We start from the raw sequence: 13,742 nt of genomic DNA, 5'->3' as shown, positions 1-13,742 counted from the left end.
CACTTCACATCCTTCTAAATTATGGCTTCTACAGTTGGACACAATTTTATTCATTATCTGAATAAAGAGAGAGAATGGAAACAAACTGCAGTTGATACATTTCCACCAGAGACATCTAAGAATGTGAATTATTTTTTAAAAAAGGTCTTCTTTTTTAGAAACTGCAAAACTAATCATTGTTGCATAACTTGGACAAGGTATTTCTCGATTTGCTGGAAACCTATTATCCAGGGTCCTGCTCCTGACTCCTTTTATTAATCTCTGTTTTTGTTTGTGGTACAGCAATGAATCAAAGATAGGGGTAACTGGTGTGATTATTTGTGTCTTTACATTCATGCTTATGCTAATATTGAAGTCATCATTCTGTATTCTAGATTAAATATTTAACATGTAATACTTAAGAAATTAACTTTTATAATCTTTACAAAAACACAGGATAATTTGTTCAAGTAGTTTTGTTTATTGTCACTAAAGCATAAGGCAGTATTTTACCAAAAGGAGATAAATGCTACAAGACATCGTAGCATGCCTTTCAAGAGACACCAAGCAGAATGACCAAGATGACAAAAGTATTTCACACATCTAAATCCTTGCATAATATAAGATGCAGTACTGTTTAGTCCCCAGCGCATTAAAGCTGCTTTACAGTATTCTGGATTTGGACGGACACTTTTTTACTAGATGCATGTTGGGTTGTAGAAATGGTCTAGCAGTACTGCATCTTCTATTGTCTACATTTTAACGTTTTCACCATACAATAAAAGGTATATTTAAAATGGATGAGTTTCATTTCCTCATTTGCTGCAACACTTGTAAAATTTCTAAAACATTTTCAGCACTTGATTTTAAAAAGAGGAATGACTAAGCTAAACCAGCAAAAATTTATGCACATTAATAAGTTGTGTTGAGAGACAAGTTGTTGGAGATAAAATTAAATCCATGTTGAGAACTAATAGTTCTGAAGTTGACCAGAATCACTAGTCATTAAGGTAACTTTTTTCTTCCTTTTGAATGCATCTTTCTAGTAGGTTTACATTTCCTTGTTTAATTCACACAGCAATAAAATAACTGAGCATTTTTGTACTCAAAACGATCAAGTGCTCGTCTACTTTTGATGTGACTTAAACCTCTTTGCTCAAGGTTAAGAAATCGTAATACAATCAAGTCAAACCCAAATTATAAGCCTGCTGAAAAGTAAGAGTGCTACACCATTCCCTCTGAAGTCCAGTTTCAGCATCAATTTTGCATTACTGAAAAGTGGCAACTGGCGCAGAACTAATCAGAGGTTATCCCGTCCCTGTAATTAGTAGTAACAAAATAGCCCTAATTGCAAAAGCAATAAGACAAATTTGGACTGGTCCTCCTTTGTTTAGTATTTTTAGTCTGGAAAATCTCACTCTACAGCAATGTTTTTTTAAAACAAGATAGACATTGGATGTGAGCAACACTTTCCAAGCTAATCAGGTACTATTACAGTTTCTGTGGAAGACAATTAGTTGTACCAATAAACAAACATGCAAACAAAACTAGAACTCGCAATAAAACTGCTTGGAAAACAACTGCAATTTTACGGTTTACAACACCTCAACAATATCGTTCAGTATTCACTGTTCTTTCCCCTTTGTTTTCACATTGGTATTTTGTGCTCTTCCCTTCTAAACATTCTCCACATTCCTTAAATGCAGGAAAGATCTGCAATAGATTTTGGCCTCATAACATGGCACAAAAGTGCAAGAAACATGCATCTATATAGTACTTAGTTGTTCAGTGCAGTAACTTTTAACACTCAATCCTAATGAAATGCCCAGGATGAATGCTGAAATCTTAATAATTGTGTTGTTTGCCAAAGTTTACATAAATTGCAGCTTGACCACTTACAGATAGTTTACAAATATTCACAGTAGTTATTCAAAGTACTAGAAAAAGAATTGTCACAATCAGCACTCAGCAGTATTTTATAATGACACCAGCATACATAAATGGCTCTATATCCATCAGCTTAGTCTGATTCAGCCACAGGACAATGTTACATTTTTATAAACTTTTTAAAACAGGAACTTCAATACAATTATGCAATATATAGCTGCGCTCTATTAGGAAAAAACAATTTATTGAATATCCAATGATAATGAATGGACTTAACTACGGTTGAGCAATCTATTTTGATAACACAAATTTCATAAAGATAAGCAGTGAGTGTGCCTGGCAATGCATTAAACAAACAGACACTTTTTAAAAGCAAGTTATTGAATTACATAAATCCAATGCATCATCTTGGAAAACGGAATAATAATACAAACACCTTGCCTACGTTTCCAATAGTTTCCTGAGAACAAAAATGACTGATTAAAATCTAACGCAGCAGCAGAAATAGTTGAGTCAAGTAGTGATGCACAGGACTGAAGCAAATTAAGTATTTCAAAGCATGAGGCCAGTTTATAACAACTGCTGCACTGGTCATTTTGGAATGAGAAACAATTATTTGTGCAATCATCCAATTTCCTGGACCTCTGACATACAATCAGATTTCAAACAAATGCAGCCTGCTGTGGCTTCCACAGAAGCTGCCTTGGCACCAGTTTGACCATGTGGCTTCTGATATAAAAGCTAGGGGCACTTTTACTCTTTGGTGTTACAGGATAACATAAATCCAGACACATATCAGCAAAACATAACATGCTTCCTTTTTGTGAGAATTTAATCCAAATCTCTAAGACAAATTAACTCCCAATTAAAATACATTATATCGAGGAATTACATTTCACTGATCAGTATATGGAAGTTTACAATCATCTTGATTATAGAATGCATTAATACAAGAATTCGACTGGCTCCATAAACTACCAGTTATTTTTCCACTTTACAAATAAACTCGTTCCACAACCTCTGTATCAACACCCAGGGACATACAGATGTTGCACAAAAACATCAAATATTAGAGGTTTGAGCCTTATTAAGCTGGTACGAACAGTTTCTGAATACCATGGTCTGAAATGTAAGCCTTGTCTGATTGTAGATAGGATTGTTTAAACTTTAACTGGAAACATTTGCTTGTGCAAGAAGCACAGCACCTCAGACAAACTTGCTGTAAACAGTACACAAGAATAAATGATTTGTTAGTCACAAGACTTTTGGTGAGAATTGTATATTTCATGCATAGACACATTGCAGACCACACACATTGAAAAATATTTTGATAACCCAGTAATAGCTTTTAAATTGTTATTGGAATTATTTCTGTAGGAGAAAGATTGAACGACAGAATTTCAATGCCCAGCTGCTTTTAGTCCCTTCTAATCACAAGGTTTTGTGGAGATTGGTTTAAACTGAAATCATAAGTGTACTGTTCTGATACCCTTGTCTTCAGGTTTACAGTGACAGGCATGTAAGCAAAGTCAATAGTCAAACAAAATAGCATTGTGTTCTTTTTTGAAACAGTCCTACACACACTTTGTTCACACATTCACACTGTGCAAATATCTCATTTCTTCCCTTTCCTCCATCATTTGTTTAATGAATAGAAAGTCTTGTTTCTTCAACACTTCCATGGAAACAATTTTTTACACTCCCAATGCAACTGATTGAGGAATGTGGCAAATATTTAAGGTAGCACATTTATCTCTTTTGGCTCAAGTCTTTTGCATAGGACAGCACACGAACCAAAACTGGAAAAACATGCATCAGTGCACAGTACCACGGCAATCTCTAGCTTCAGTAAATAAATACACTGATGACGAGGCAAATTTCCTTAGTTTGGAGATACAAGCCTTGCATTCTTAAAAACATGCAGAAAATTTCACAAATAATTCACACTTGTTTTTATAAAAATTGCATATACCAATCCCACTATATTCCCTAAATTAATTTTGTATAACAAATTGCAATGTATCACTCTGATGGCCATACACAAATAATGGTTTCTATCTGCATAACCTGCACTTTGCCACATCTCAAACTCTGTTTTGCCCACCTAAACAGGTTGTGACTACAAAGTGACTATCTCAAGATTTTGGCAGGAAAGAAATTGTGATTACTGCATGCTTAAATGGCAAGTTTTACTGTGAGGAGGATCTATTCCTGAAAAGTGAAGAAAGCTACCTCACCAGGCAGGTTAATGGTTATTGCAAGACATGACTGAGTAAATGTCATCAACCTCATGAAACAGGTGTAACTGGAAGAGGTATTTACTGAGAAACCAATCCTTTCCTCTGAAACATTAAAAGAGTGAGCAGAAATGCTAATAATCCTTAGCTCAAAAGGAAGAAAGCTGATGCACCTAGATAGTCAAATTGGGATGTTATTGCATGGTATTTATATCAAGCTTCACCTCCATTTAGGAGTAAAAATATACGAATACCGAAAAATGTTTTTCAAATCAAATACAGTTGATACTATTTTGATCCACACAAAAAAAAACTCTGCAGAAAAGTTTACACTATTAGGCAGTTCTAAAAATGACCAAAGCTCTAAAGTGCAAGCAGCAAAATAGGCAGTGCTAAAAGGAGCCAGATCGATATCCACTACAGCTCCTTCACTTCTAATCAGAACAACATAATATCACTTTGCTTACATATGGCTGAAGCACTCCCAGTTCAAAAGGAGGAGATGGTGCTTTTCTGAATCTCAGAAATAGATAATCTTTTTAACTCTGTCAGCCTTTAGTTTGCAATCTGTACGCAGTGGTGAATGAATACTTTTTACAATTGCTGACCTTGACATTAGGTTTGGAGCCATGAGAGGTTTACAGGAATATGTTATGATTTCAGTTTTGCACCATTCCTAATCAGAACATTAAGTTCTTAGTTAAAATGTCACTATTCATGGGTTTACTTTTACATTGTTTTCAGCACTTTCTGAAACATTCAAAACCTGGTTGATAACTTTAGGAAAATATGGCATTTATTTGTATTCTATCAACTGTGTATACCAGCACTGTACAGAATTTAGTGGCTATCCAAATTTTTGTGGTTGACTTCTTAAATATGGTCTAGCACATGGGGCCAACATAAATGAAAGTAAAGTGATTATGTAAGCCACAAGTCTGGTTACAAAGCTGGAAATTTTGGATTGCTTCAGGTGAACTTAAGTGACATTTACCATATTTCACAGCTACAGATGTTTAAAATGTTGGTGTGACAGAACTAACTTAAATAACCACAAGGGAGTTTAGACTAGATCTGCAAATCAGATTTTTAAGTCTGATCCACATAAAAGGGAAGTGAAAACAAAACTGAATGGAAATGCAGAAATACTGCTTATAAAATAATGAAAATACTTTTACAAAATTTAATGTTACACATTCATTTTCTAATTAATTATATTTACAACCAAGGTGGAGATATTAGTTGGACTAATTTGGCAGCCAGTCAGATCAATGATATTTAAAAGACTGTCATAGTCTGTCCGATCTCAAGACCACAAGCAAGAATGTTTGTTAATTCAGTCAATCAGAAGATGTGGCACATGAGTCCTATTGGCCACAATCAACACACTACTTACTGGAAATGGGTGAAGTTTAACTGCAGTTTTATCATCAATAATTTCACATGTTGAAAAATTATGGAAAAGCCACTATTCTCTTGCCTGCTACTCTGAATCTAGTCTGAACCTCAAGGCATTTGGATTGTCTGATCTAGAGTTGAATAAACTGGACCAAGTAAAGTGCTTGACAGTTATCAGAGACAGTGGCATGGCTAACCATTTAGCATGATATATAGCATGAATTCACACTCCAGAGGAATAAGTAGACCTATTCAAAACTAGACAAGCAAGCGGCAACTCTAAACCTACATTAAGGTGTGGCAAAGGACAAGCAACTCATCCATGTATTGGCATTCCAAAAAAACTGCAAAGTACACTTCCTGCAATACAATATGTGGGAAATGGGAAGAAACTTCATTAACTAATTTTTTTTTAAAAACACCTCAATGATTCCAGAATATTTCATCCTGTAGTTTCTGAATTCCAACCAAGGAAAACAGCAAAGTTTTATGTTTAGCTGGTACAGATCTTTATTAAAAACACTTTTTTTTTGCTATCAGTGATCTGGCAAGATAATTTAGAAACTAATACCTCATATCTATAAGATAGACAATTTATGTTCTGTTCACAATATTCCTTTGAATTAAAATCACTAAAACTACTCAAAGATCTATTAAAATGATGGGTGTTGGAAGAGGGAGGCCTTACCCATTTTGAATAAGTAAGAAGAGTAATGGCAAAACCATCGAAGTACGAATTTGGCACGGGAAACATGGAATCATTAATATGTTCCGAAACTTTGGGTGTTTATGTTCCCCATGTGTTTTCTTTGGTACTTTTTTGTTATTAAGATTGCTGCTCTGGTTTTAAAATATAAACAGACTTACGTACAATACTAAAAGGCTTGGAGTACACACTGAAATTTACTTCTAGTAAATGTAATTTGATTAAATTTAAAGTTCAGGCAGTTTTGTCTTCAAATCTGAGTTGAAGTGCACACATTCTAGATAAATCAATTCACTTATTTGCAGCCTTGAAGTTAGAGAGATAACTAAGTGACAGAAATTGGTGTATGCACACCAACGACTTTAAAACCTAAGGTTTTTAATTTAGCCTTCAACATACCTGAGAAGTAAACTCAGATTACATCTCTGAATAGTGCTTAAGCATTTTATAACTATGCCACCAAAACCCTTTTTTGAATTATAGAAGAGAACCCTGAAGTGGTTAAAGCAGAGGTGGATGACATTTCAGCTGGACCAATTCCCCCAGTCCTTACCTCATAACCAGGACTTTTATTTTTCCTTATCCAATTCATTTTTATGAAAGCCATGATTTGAGTTTGCCTTCTACATACTTTCAGGTTGTGCAATTTGAATCATACCCATTATGTATTTTTAAGTCATATGGAGTACTTCAAAAACTGATTCTAGGTTTCGCTTGTAAGGTTTTTCCATTACAACAATAAGTCTTTGGTCATTAGCTAACTTATCAAACAATCATATCAATTCTATTTTAAAAAAATTGTACCTTTTGTTGTGGTAATTTAAGGTCCATGTGCATCGAACTGGAAAACATTACAACTGCAATTTTGTTTTTAAATTGCAATATCTGGAGACATGGTTAGTATGTCATTATTATTGGTTCAAATAATAATAAAAATTTATATGAACAGTCTCTCTAGGTCAAATGAAGGAAAACCTTGAAATATTGATTGGATATATTCCCAACTCCAAACATATTTATACAAAATGCAATGTATTTTAATATTGTCATGGTAACAAGATAGATGCAGTCACAACTATGTTAGACTAATCCTTTTATTGAAGTTCTTTTGGTTTTGGGTATTTTTGACTTTACAGTAAAATCTGGTATGCTTGGCACTCACTAGAGTACGTATGCTATTTCTCATTTCCCTGAAATTACGTCTGAATTTTATTTGGATCATTTGAATGATTTATGAGGGCAATAAAGTGATTATGGTCTCTACTATTTTAGGAATACTAGATTTTATTTATACTAAATTACGAGATATATAAAAGATGTCTAAGGAAGCCAAGTGTACTTTGCAGTCAAGATTTAAATGCTGTTTATGCCCCGAGTAATATTACTAAACAATTTGCTGCTGATATGGACTGCTGACTATATATCTGAGCATATTCAGATGTGGAAGAAGTTGCTCTTTAATTAGTGTTTGGGCCTGCTATGGTGAGTTTGTCCATCATGAAGCCACTGAACAGTACCAAAGCTGTTGCAGGATGAGGCAAAAAGAAAATCCATGTAATACTATCTCAAGTTCTGAAATGGTACAAGGAACTTGTGTTGTCCCAGCTCGGTGAACAGAACCACAACAACGAGCACCCGAGCTACAAATCTTCTCACAAACTTTGGGTACAAGGAACGTCTTTTATCTCCCTGAATATAAATACATCTGCACTGCACCACACACGTACCATTCAAGCTGCTGTAATATGAAGGCCAACTAAAGCATTACTGAGAATTTTAAGAGAAAGTACTCAAATCTGCATCCCCCTTGCTCACAGTAAAAAGCTATTTTTCTGGTGTATGTGGGTGTTTGCATGCGTGCGTCTGAGTATACTTACACACGTTCATTAAAACCTTTAAGAAATTACATCTTTTCTGCATCTAGAGCACTTAAATGCTTGCAATGTGACCCTTATGACCTCACTATCAGATTCAACCTACTTTTGTCTTTTATATTTCCCACTATTTACAAAAATGTTCTGTGATTTCTTTAGGTTCAAATACGGTAATCTTAATTTTCACCAGCATGCTCCCCATTAACAAGAACGTAATTGATAGCTCTGCCAGCAAAGATGTCATTTCAGCATTTTACAAACCAAATGCAGGTTGCAATAATTTCTAGTAATAAAATAGAATTTGTTAATAACTTGCCAACAGATTTAAGTGCATTAATCCCTAACTCTGTAAACCTTTTCTCTAAAACTAGCTGCTTAAATTGATGCTCGCTTACACACAAAAGGAAACGGAGCAAAATATTTAACCTTTTACACTATTGTATTAAGGAACATTTCAAAAGGAACCTGGGTGATTGCAAAATATGGTGAGCCCTGTTGTAACTTAGGTGTCAGCAACTACGGTATGATACAGATATCCCCTCTTGTAGGCACAAAGCGGGTAGAACGTAGCCACAACAAATTTGCCATCGAACATTCTTCCGGTCAGCATCTGCTGGGCCACTTTGCAGTCAGCCGCACGTCTGAATTCAACAAAAACCTAGTTTTTAAAGAAGAGAAAGAGAATTATGGTCAAACATTACTTTTTTTAAAAAAAGTTTTGTTTATCTCAGTCTTGACAGGAGCTACAGAGCCTCTTAGAAGAAAGGGCTGTAAACTTAAACCGAATATTGAGGATTCACATTTATATCATTCTCTGCTCCTTGACAAACTTGAGATGAACTTAGATGGTTCAAGTTTATTTGTAGTAAATAGTGTAGCTGTAAAACACAAATCACAAGCTAACACAATTTTTTCACTCATGATAAGGAGAAGAAAGGAGGTAACCTCTAAGTATGATCAATCCAAAGTAATGCCAATCTCGATTCTCATTCTTTAGTACAACCATTTCAGAAAAACCCTTCTTTTAAACCTCGAATGGCAAGAATGTGGAACTCACCACGTGTGGAGCAGCTGAGGTGAATAGCATATGATGCATTAAAGAGGAAGATAAGTAATCGAGAGCTATACTGATAGATAAGGAAAGGTGAGAGAAGACTCGTGGAACGTGGATTGCTTGGGTTAAATGGCCTGTTTCTATGCTGCCTGTTCTACACACTGATGAAAAAAAACCTTGTTTTTTCCTGTAACATACCCAAAATTGTGGCTCCATGCAACTTTTATTGGTTAAGCCATGAGGTTTGAAAGCAGAGTTCAGTTCTGGTTTAAGTAGCATTCATTATTACTTATGTGTTCTCTGACTGATGGCAGATTCTGGGTCTTTGTACTTTGAACCAATAATTCAATTTCCATTCCGTCCAACATTATTTTTGCCCTTTCTCGAAATGTTCCCTTCTCCTACCAGGCTTTTCCTGACTATGATCAACAAATTTCTTTATTCACTCACTCTCCAGAACACTTCTTCATTTGTTACTTTTTCAGTCTAGCAGGCCCTGTCCATTCTCCTCCAACCCCACACTACAAAGCTATTAAGTTAGTTTCATCCTTCTGTAACATCCAAGTCTGACTTCCATTCAAAGTCACTCTAAACCAAGCTCCTTAAAACGTTGCTTCTTTGAATTGGGTATTCAGGAACAGTCTCTTATCCAATATGGCCTTTCCCATTGCTATCCTTGTTCTTATATTTGTTACTTCTTCAGTCTGTGCTTCCTAAATACATGAATTTCTGTCATGGCTCTCTTCTAATATGAATAGTTCATGGTGATACTCAGATATGCATTAGTTTGTCAATATTCTTCATTTTAGATTTATTTCCTGCTGTTACTAGTCTATCTAATAACCCTTGTAATTCTTCTTCTGTGCTTGCTATAAGTGCTTTGTATTCTGCAAATCTAATTGATGTTAATATTTGCAACTTCCACATACACCTTAATGGAACATCAGATTCCACGTCTTCAAATATTCCTTAGATCATTGCTTCTGCAGAGACTGCAAAGAGGAGGTGACCAATAACACATCAAATCTCTTTTCCAAATTACATATGGTTTCTAATTCCCATTGGCAACTCAGCGTCGCTATCGGTTGTTAAACAAAATTTCTTTTGAGTGGTCCATTTCTCTGACCTACTCAAAGTCTTTCAGCACTCAAGAGTTTAACCCAGTGAATCAATTGAACACTTTTGAAATATCCACAGAAACGTATCACTCCTGTCCAAACTCAATAAACTGTTCACTCCTTAGTTAATTATGTCTGCAGGTTATTTCTCGACCCTCAGCCCTTAGAGCCTGCTCTTCAATTTAAGATCATGACTCCTCTAATTGTAGTCTCAACTCCGCTTTCCTTTAAGATTCCAAAACCCTCGACATCTTTTTCTCGCAAAACTTTATTAAACTCTGCATTGAACAGATTTTGCTTTCTGGGAAAAGAGAATTTCACATACAGTGAAGTCCTGCCCTGGGTGAGTTATATTCCTTGCAAGCTTCAAATGATGATTTTTACTAACAGTAAACATGGCAGGCTGCTCATGCACAGTAGAAGACGTGTAGTTTGTAATTTCCAGTAAGTTTGCTTGTTTCCTTTAAAAATTAGACTCAAGAGCACAGTAGTCAAAAAAAAAGGTTCGTGTGAATGAGCAAAAGACTGACAGGAAAACAACAGAACTTCATTGCATCAATGACCCTCTATGACAAAATGTTTGTTTATCCCTGGATTCTAACATCTGCGATGTAGTTCTCTGCTGAACTAATATACATATATATTATATTATATTATATACTTGTGTTCTGTTCACTGGAACCATCAACACAACTGTCAATGCATGGACAGACTAATTGTACAAAAGTTCGAAAATCAACATGCCTTATGCTTCTCTTTCAGGGCAATCAATGTTTGTCTGTATGAAGTTTTCTGGCCTTTCTCCTGATAAAGTAAATATTTTGCTGCTAGTCAGGCCAGTGATTCCTTTAATGGACAATATATGTTATAGTTTATAAAATTCAAAATAGATTTCTAATAGGTAAATAAGCATTCAGTTGAACTTCACCATCAACAAAGCCTCTGAAACTGGTAGGAAAGATCATCAAGGCAATAGAAGACAAAGAACTACAGATGCTGGAGATCTGAAACAACCAAAAACAAATTGCTGGAGAAACTCAGAGGGTCTGGTAACATCTGTGAAGAGACAGCAGTTAACATTTTGAGACCTGTGACTCCTGTGAAGAAGGGTCACAAGATGATCAGGGTGCTTGCTTTATTACGATTTGGCAAATTCTGAATCTGGAAAATGAACTAACTAAGTTAAAATGAACATAATTTGAGTTTTCAAAGAAGCTACAGAGCGTGGATTTAATCATGCAGCACTTTTTTTTCAACATGCCCATTTCTATTTTGTGGGCACAAACAGAGCATTAATTCAGAATAATAATGCTAAAGATCTGCACGGTTGAGTTTCAAAAGGCAAACACAATGTCAGGATGAAGAACTCTCAATGTGATCATGGTCTTTTTTCAAACTGCTGACCATGTATTATCATCTCCCTTAAGTAGGGCGTTATGCAACAAGATTTGGAGTGCAGTGTCAACAATGACAGCTGCTCCACTGGCTGTGGAACATTTATGTATACCGGAGGGAAAGAATACGCATGCAAACTTTAGATTTGACTTTAGATACCAAGGGACATTATGAACAGAAATGGGTTGCACTGGCCTCAACTTCAATTTCATTGTTGCACTTGGATAGGTCCTGGTCAAATGGTTTCAAATGGTAGTGGTCTGGCTTCGAACACAAAACAGGTCTGACGACTTAGGTTGTTATGCTGTAGTAATTCCTTACCTATCATGAAAAGCAAGCAATAGATTTGCAACAGTTGCTTCTTGGTCTGAATTCAACACACTAAAGGACCTAAAGTCTGAATATCATTTCTTGATTGGAATCTGCTCACAATGCTGGAACTTGTGGGGAAAGTTGGGGAGAAGCAGCTAATTTCATCTCATTGGCAGATGCATAACTAATAAGGCATCTTAAGTTGTCAAACAGTACTGTTCTTAAATAATATTGGGATAATTTATAAATGTTGGGATATGTTGTCAAAGAGTCTTAAATCTTTGGTGGACATGTGCGAGGAGTTGGGACTTGTAGATGTGTGGGAGGTACCTCCATCCTAATGGAAGAGATTTCATGTTCTATTCCAACCAACACCATTGACATTTTTTTTAATGCCAATTGACGGTTTGGACAGAATACTGGCATGCCAAATTGGGAATACATGTGTTTTGGATCATGTACCGATGTATTTAGTGTTAGAATCAAGGGGAGTGCATGTCACTTGCGCATGAATCCATTTTTGTTGGGGGATAGCAAATTTGTTGAGAATGTTACAAAAGAGTTCAGGGCCTTTTGAGATATCAATTCAGGTACGGTTAGTAATCCGGCAATGCTTTGGGAGGCCACTAAGGCATATTTATTAGGTCTGATCATTTCATATTCGGTGACTAGAAAGAGGCAGAGGGAGGAGCAGCAACAGATGCTGGAGGCCTGGCTGAAGGTCGCTGAGAAAACATATTATAATAGGCTGTCATTGCTTAAGCTACAGCTGGTCACAGCTCTCTGGGCTGCTCTCAACTCAATGCATACACAAGTGGCTAAAAAAAAAGGTCTCCTTTGCCAAACAAAGATGGTTTGAATTTGGAGATAAGCCTAAGTGGATATCTGACTCATTTGGCTAGGAGGAAAAAAGCTTTCCAAACTATTATGTCTGTTAGAGAGAAGGCTGGTACGATTACCCGCGAATTGAAGATGATCAATGTTAGGTTTAGGGATTATTTTGCAGAGCTATATCGGTCAGGGCTGGGGAAGGGCAGGAAGCAATAAGGCATCTCCAGGGTGGCAAAGTGCCAGGGCCAGGTGGATTGCCAACTGAATTCTATAAGGAATTCATAAACATGTTAGTGGAGCCACTTCTGGGGACGTACAAATATTCTTATACACAGGATCGTCTGCTGCCTACTCTTAGAGAGGTTAATATCTCCCTCATTTTAAAGAAAGGGGAGGACCCCAAAGAATGTGCTTCATATTGACCAATTTCACTGTTGAACATAGATTTCAAAATTTTATCCAAGATGCTGGTTCTGAGGTTGGAGAAGGTCCTGCCCCATATTATAAAAGACGACCAGACAGGCTTTGTGAAGGGCCATAGCTCCTCCAACAATATTAGGAGAGTACTGAACACAGTACAAGTATGCCAGCAAAGATTGATTCCTGGTTTAGCGGTCTCCCTTGATGCAAAAGAGGCATTTGATCGGATGGATTGGGCATATCTATTTGAGGTCCTAGAGCGTTTTGATTTGGGGGGATCCTTTGCCAGATGGGCAGCAGTACTGTATAATGATCCTAAGGCGGCAATCATTACAAATGGTATTAAATCAAATAACTTTAATTTTGAAATAGGTAGTCGACAGGAGTGTCCTTTATCACCGCTGTTATTTATCTTGGCAATTGAACTTGTTTGTCAAAACTGTCGGGGGGATTCTGAAATAGTATCGCCAAAGGTGGGAATGGAGGAACATAAAATCACCCTATATGCTGACGACGTGCTTTTATTTTGGC

The 13,742-nt window shown here is 36.2% G+C and overlaps 1 protein-coding gene across 1 annotated transcript in view; it reads right to left on the bottom strand.

The window, feature by feature from the left end:
- Positions 1 to 440: 440 nt before the first annotated feature.
- The window catches only part of uhmk1 (U2AF homology motif (UHM) kinase 1), a 34,481-nt gene continuing 21,179 nt past the window's right edge, over positions 441 to 13,742 (bottom strand). The window contains exon 8 of the mRNA XM_072573926.1: positions 441 to 8,739. Within this exon, the coding sequence (XP_072430027.1) occupies positions 8,584 to 8,739 (156 nt within the window). The 3' untranslated portion in view covers positions 441 to 8,583. The remainder of the gene's footprint in view (positions 8,740 to 13,742) is intronic.

The sequence above is a fragment of the Chiloscyllium punctatum genome, chromosome 7 (assembly GCF_047496795.1).
Source record: "Chiloscyllium punctatum isolate Juve2018m chromosome 7, sChiPun1.3, whole genome shotgun sequence".
NCBI lineage: Eukaryota > Metazoa > Chordata > Chondrichthyes > Orectolobiformes > Hemiscylliidae > Chiloscyllium > Chiloscyllium punctatum.
The sequence above is the reverse complement of the archived record's forward strand: the minus strand, read 5'-3'. Positions and strand labels throughout refer to the sequence as shown.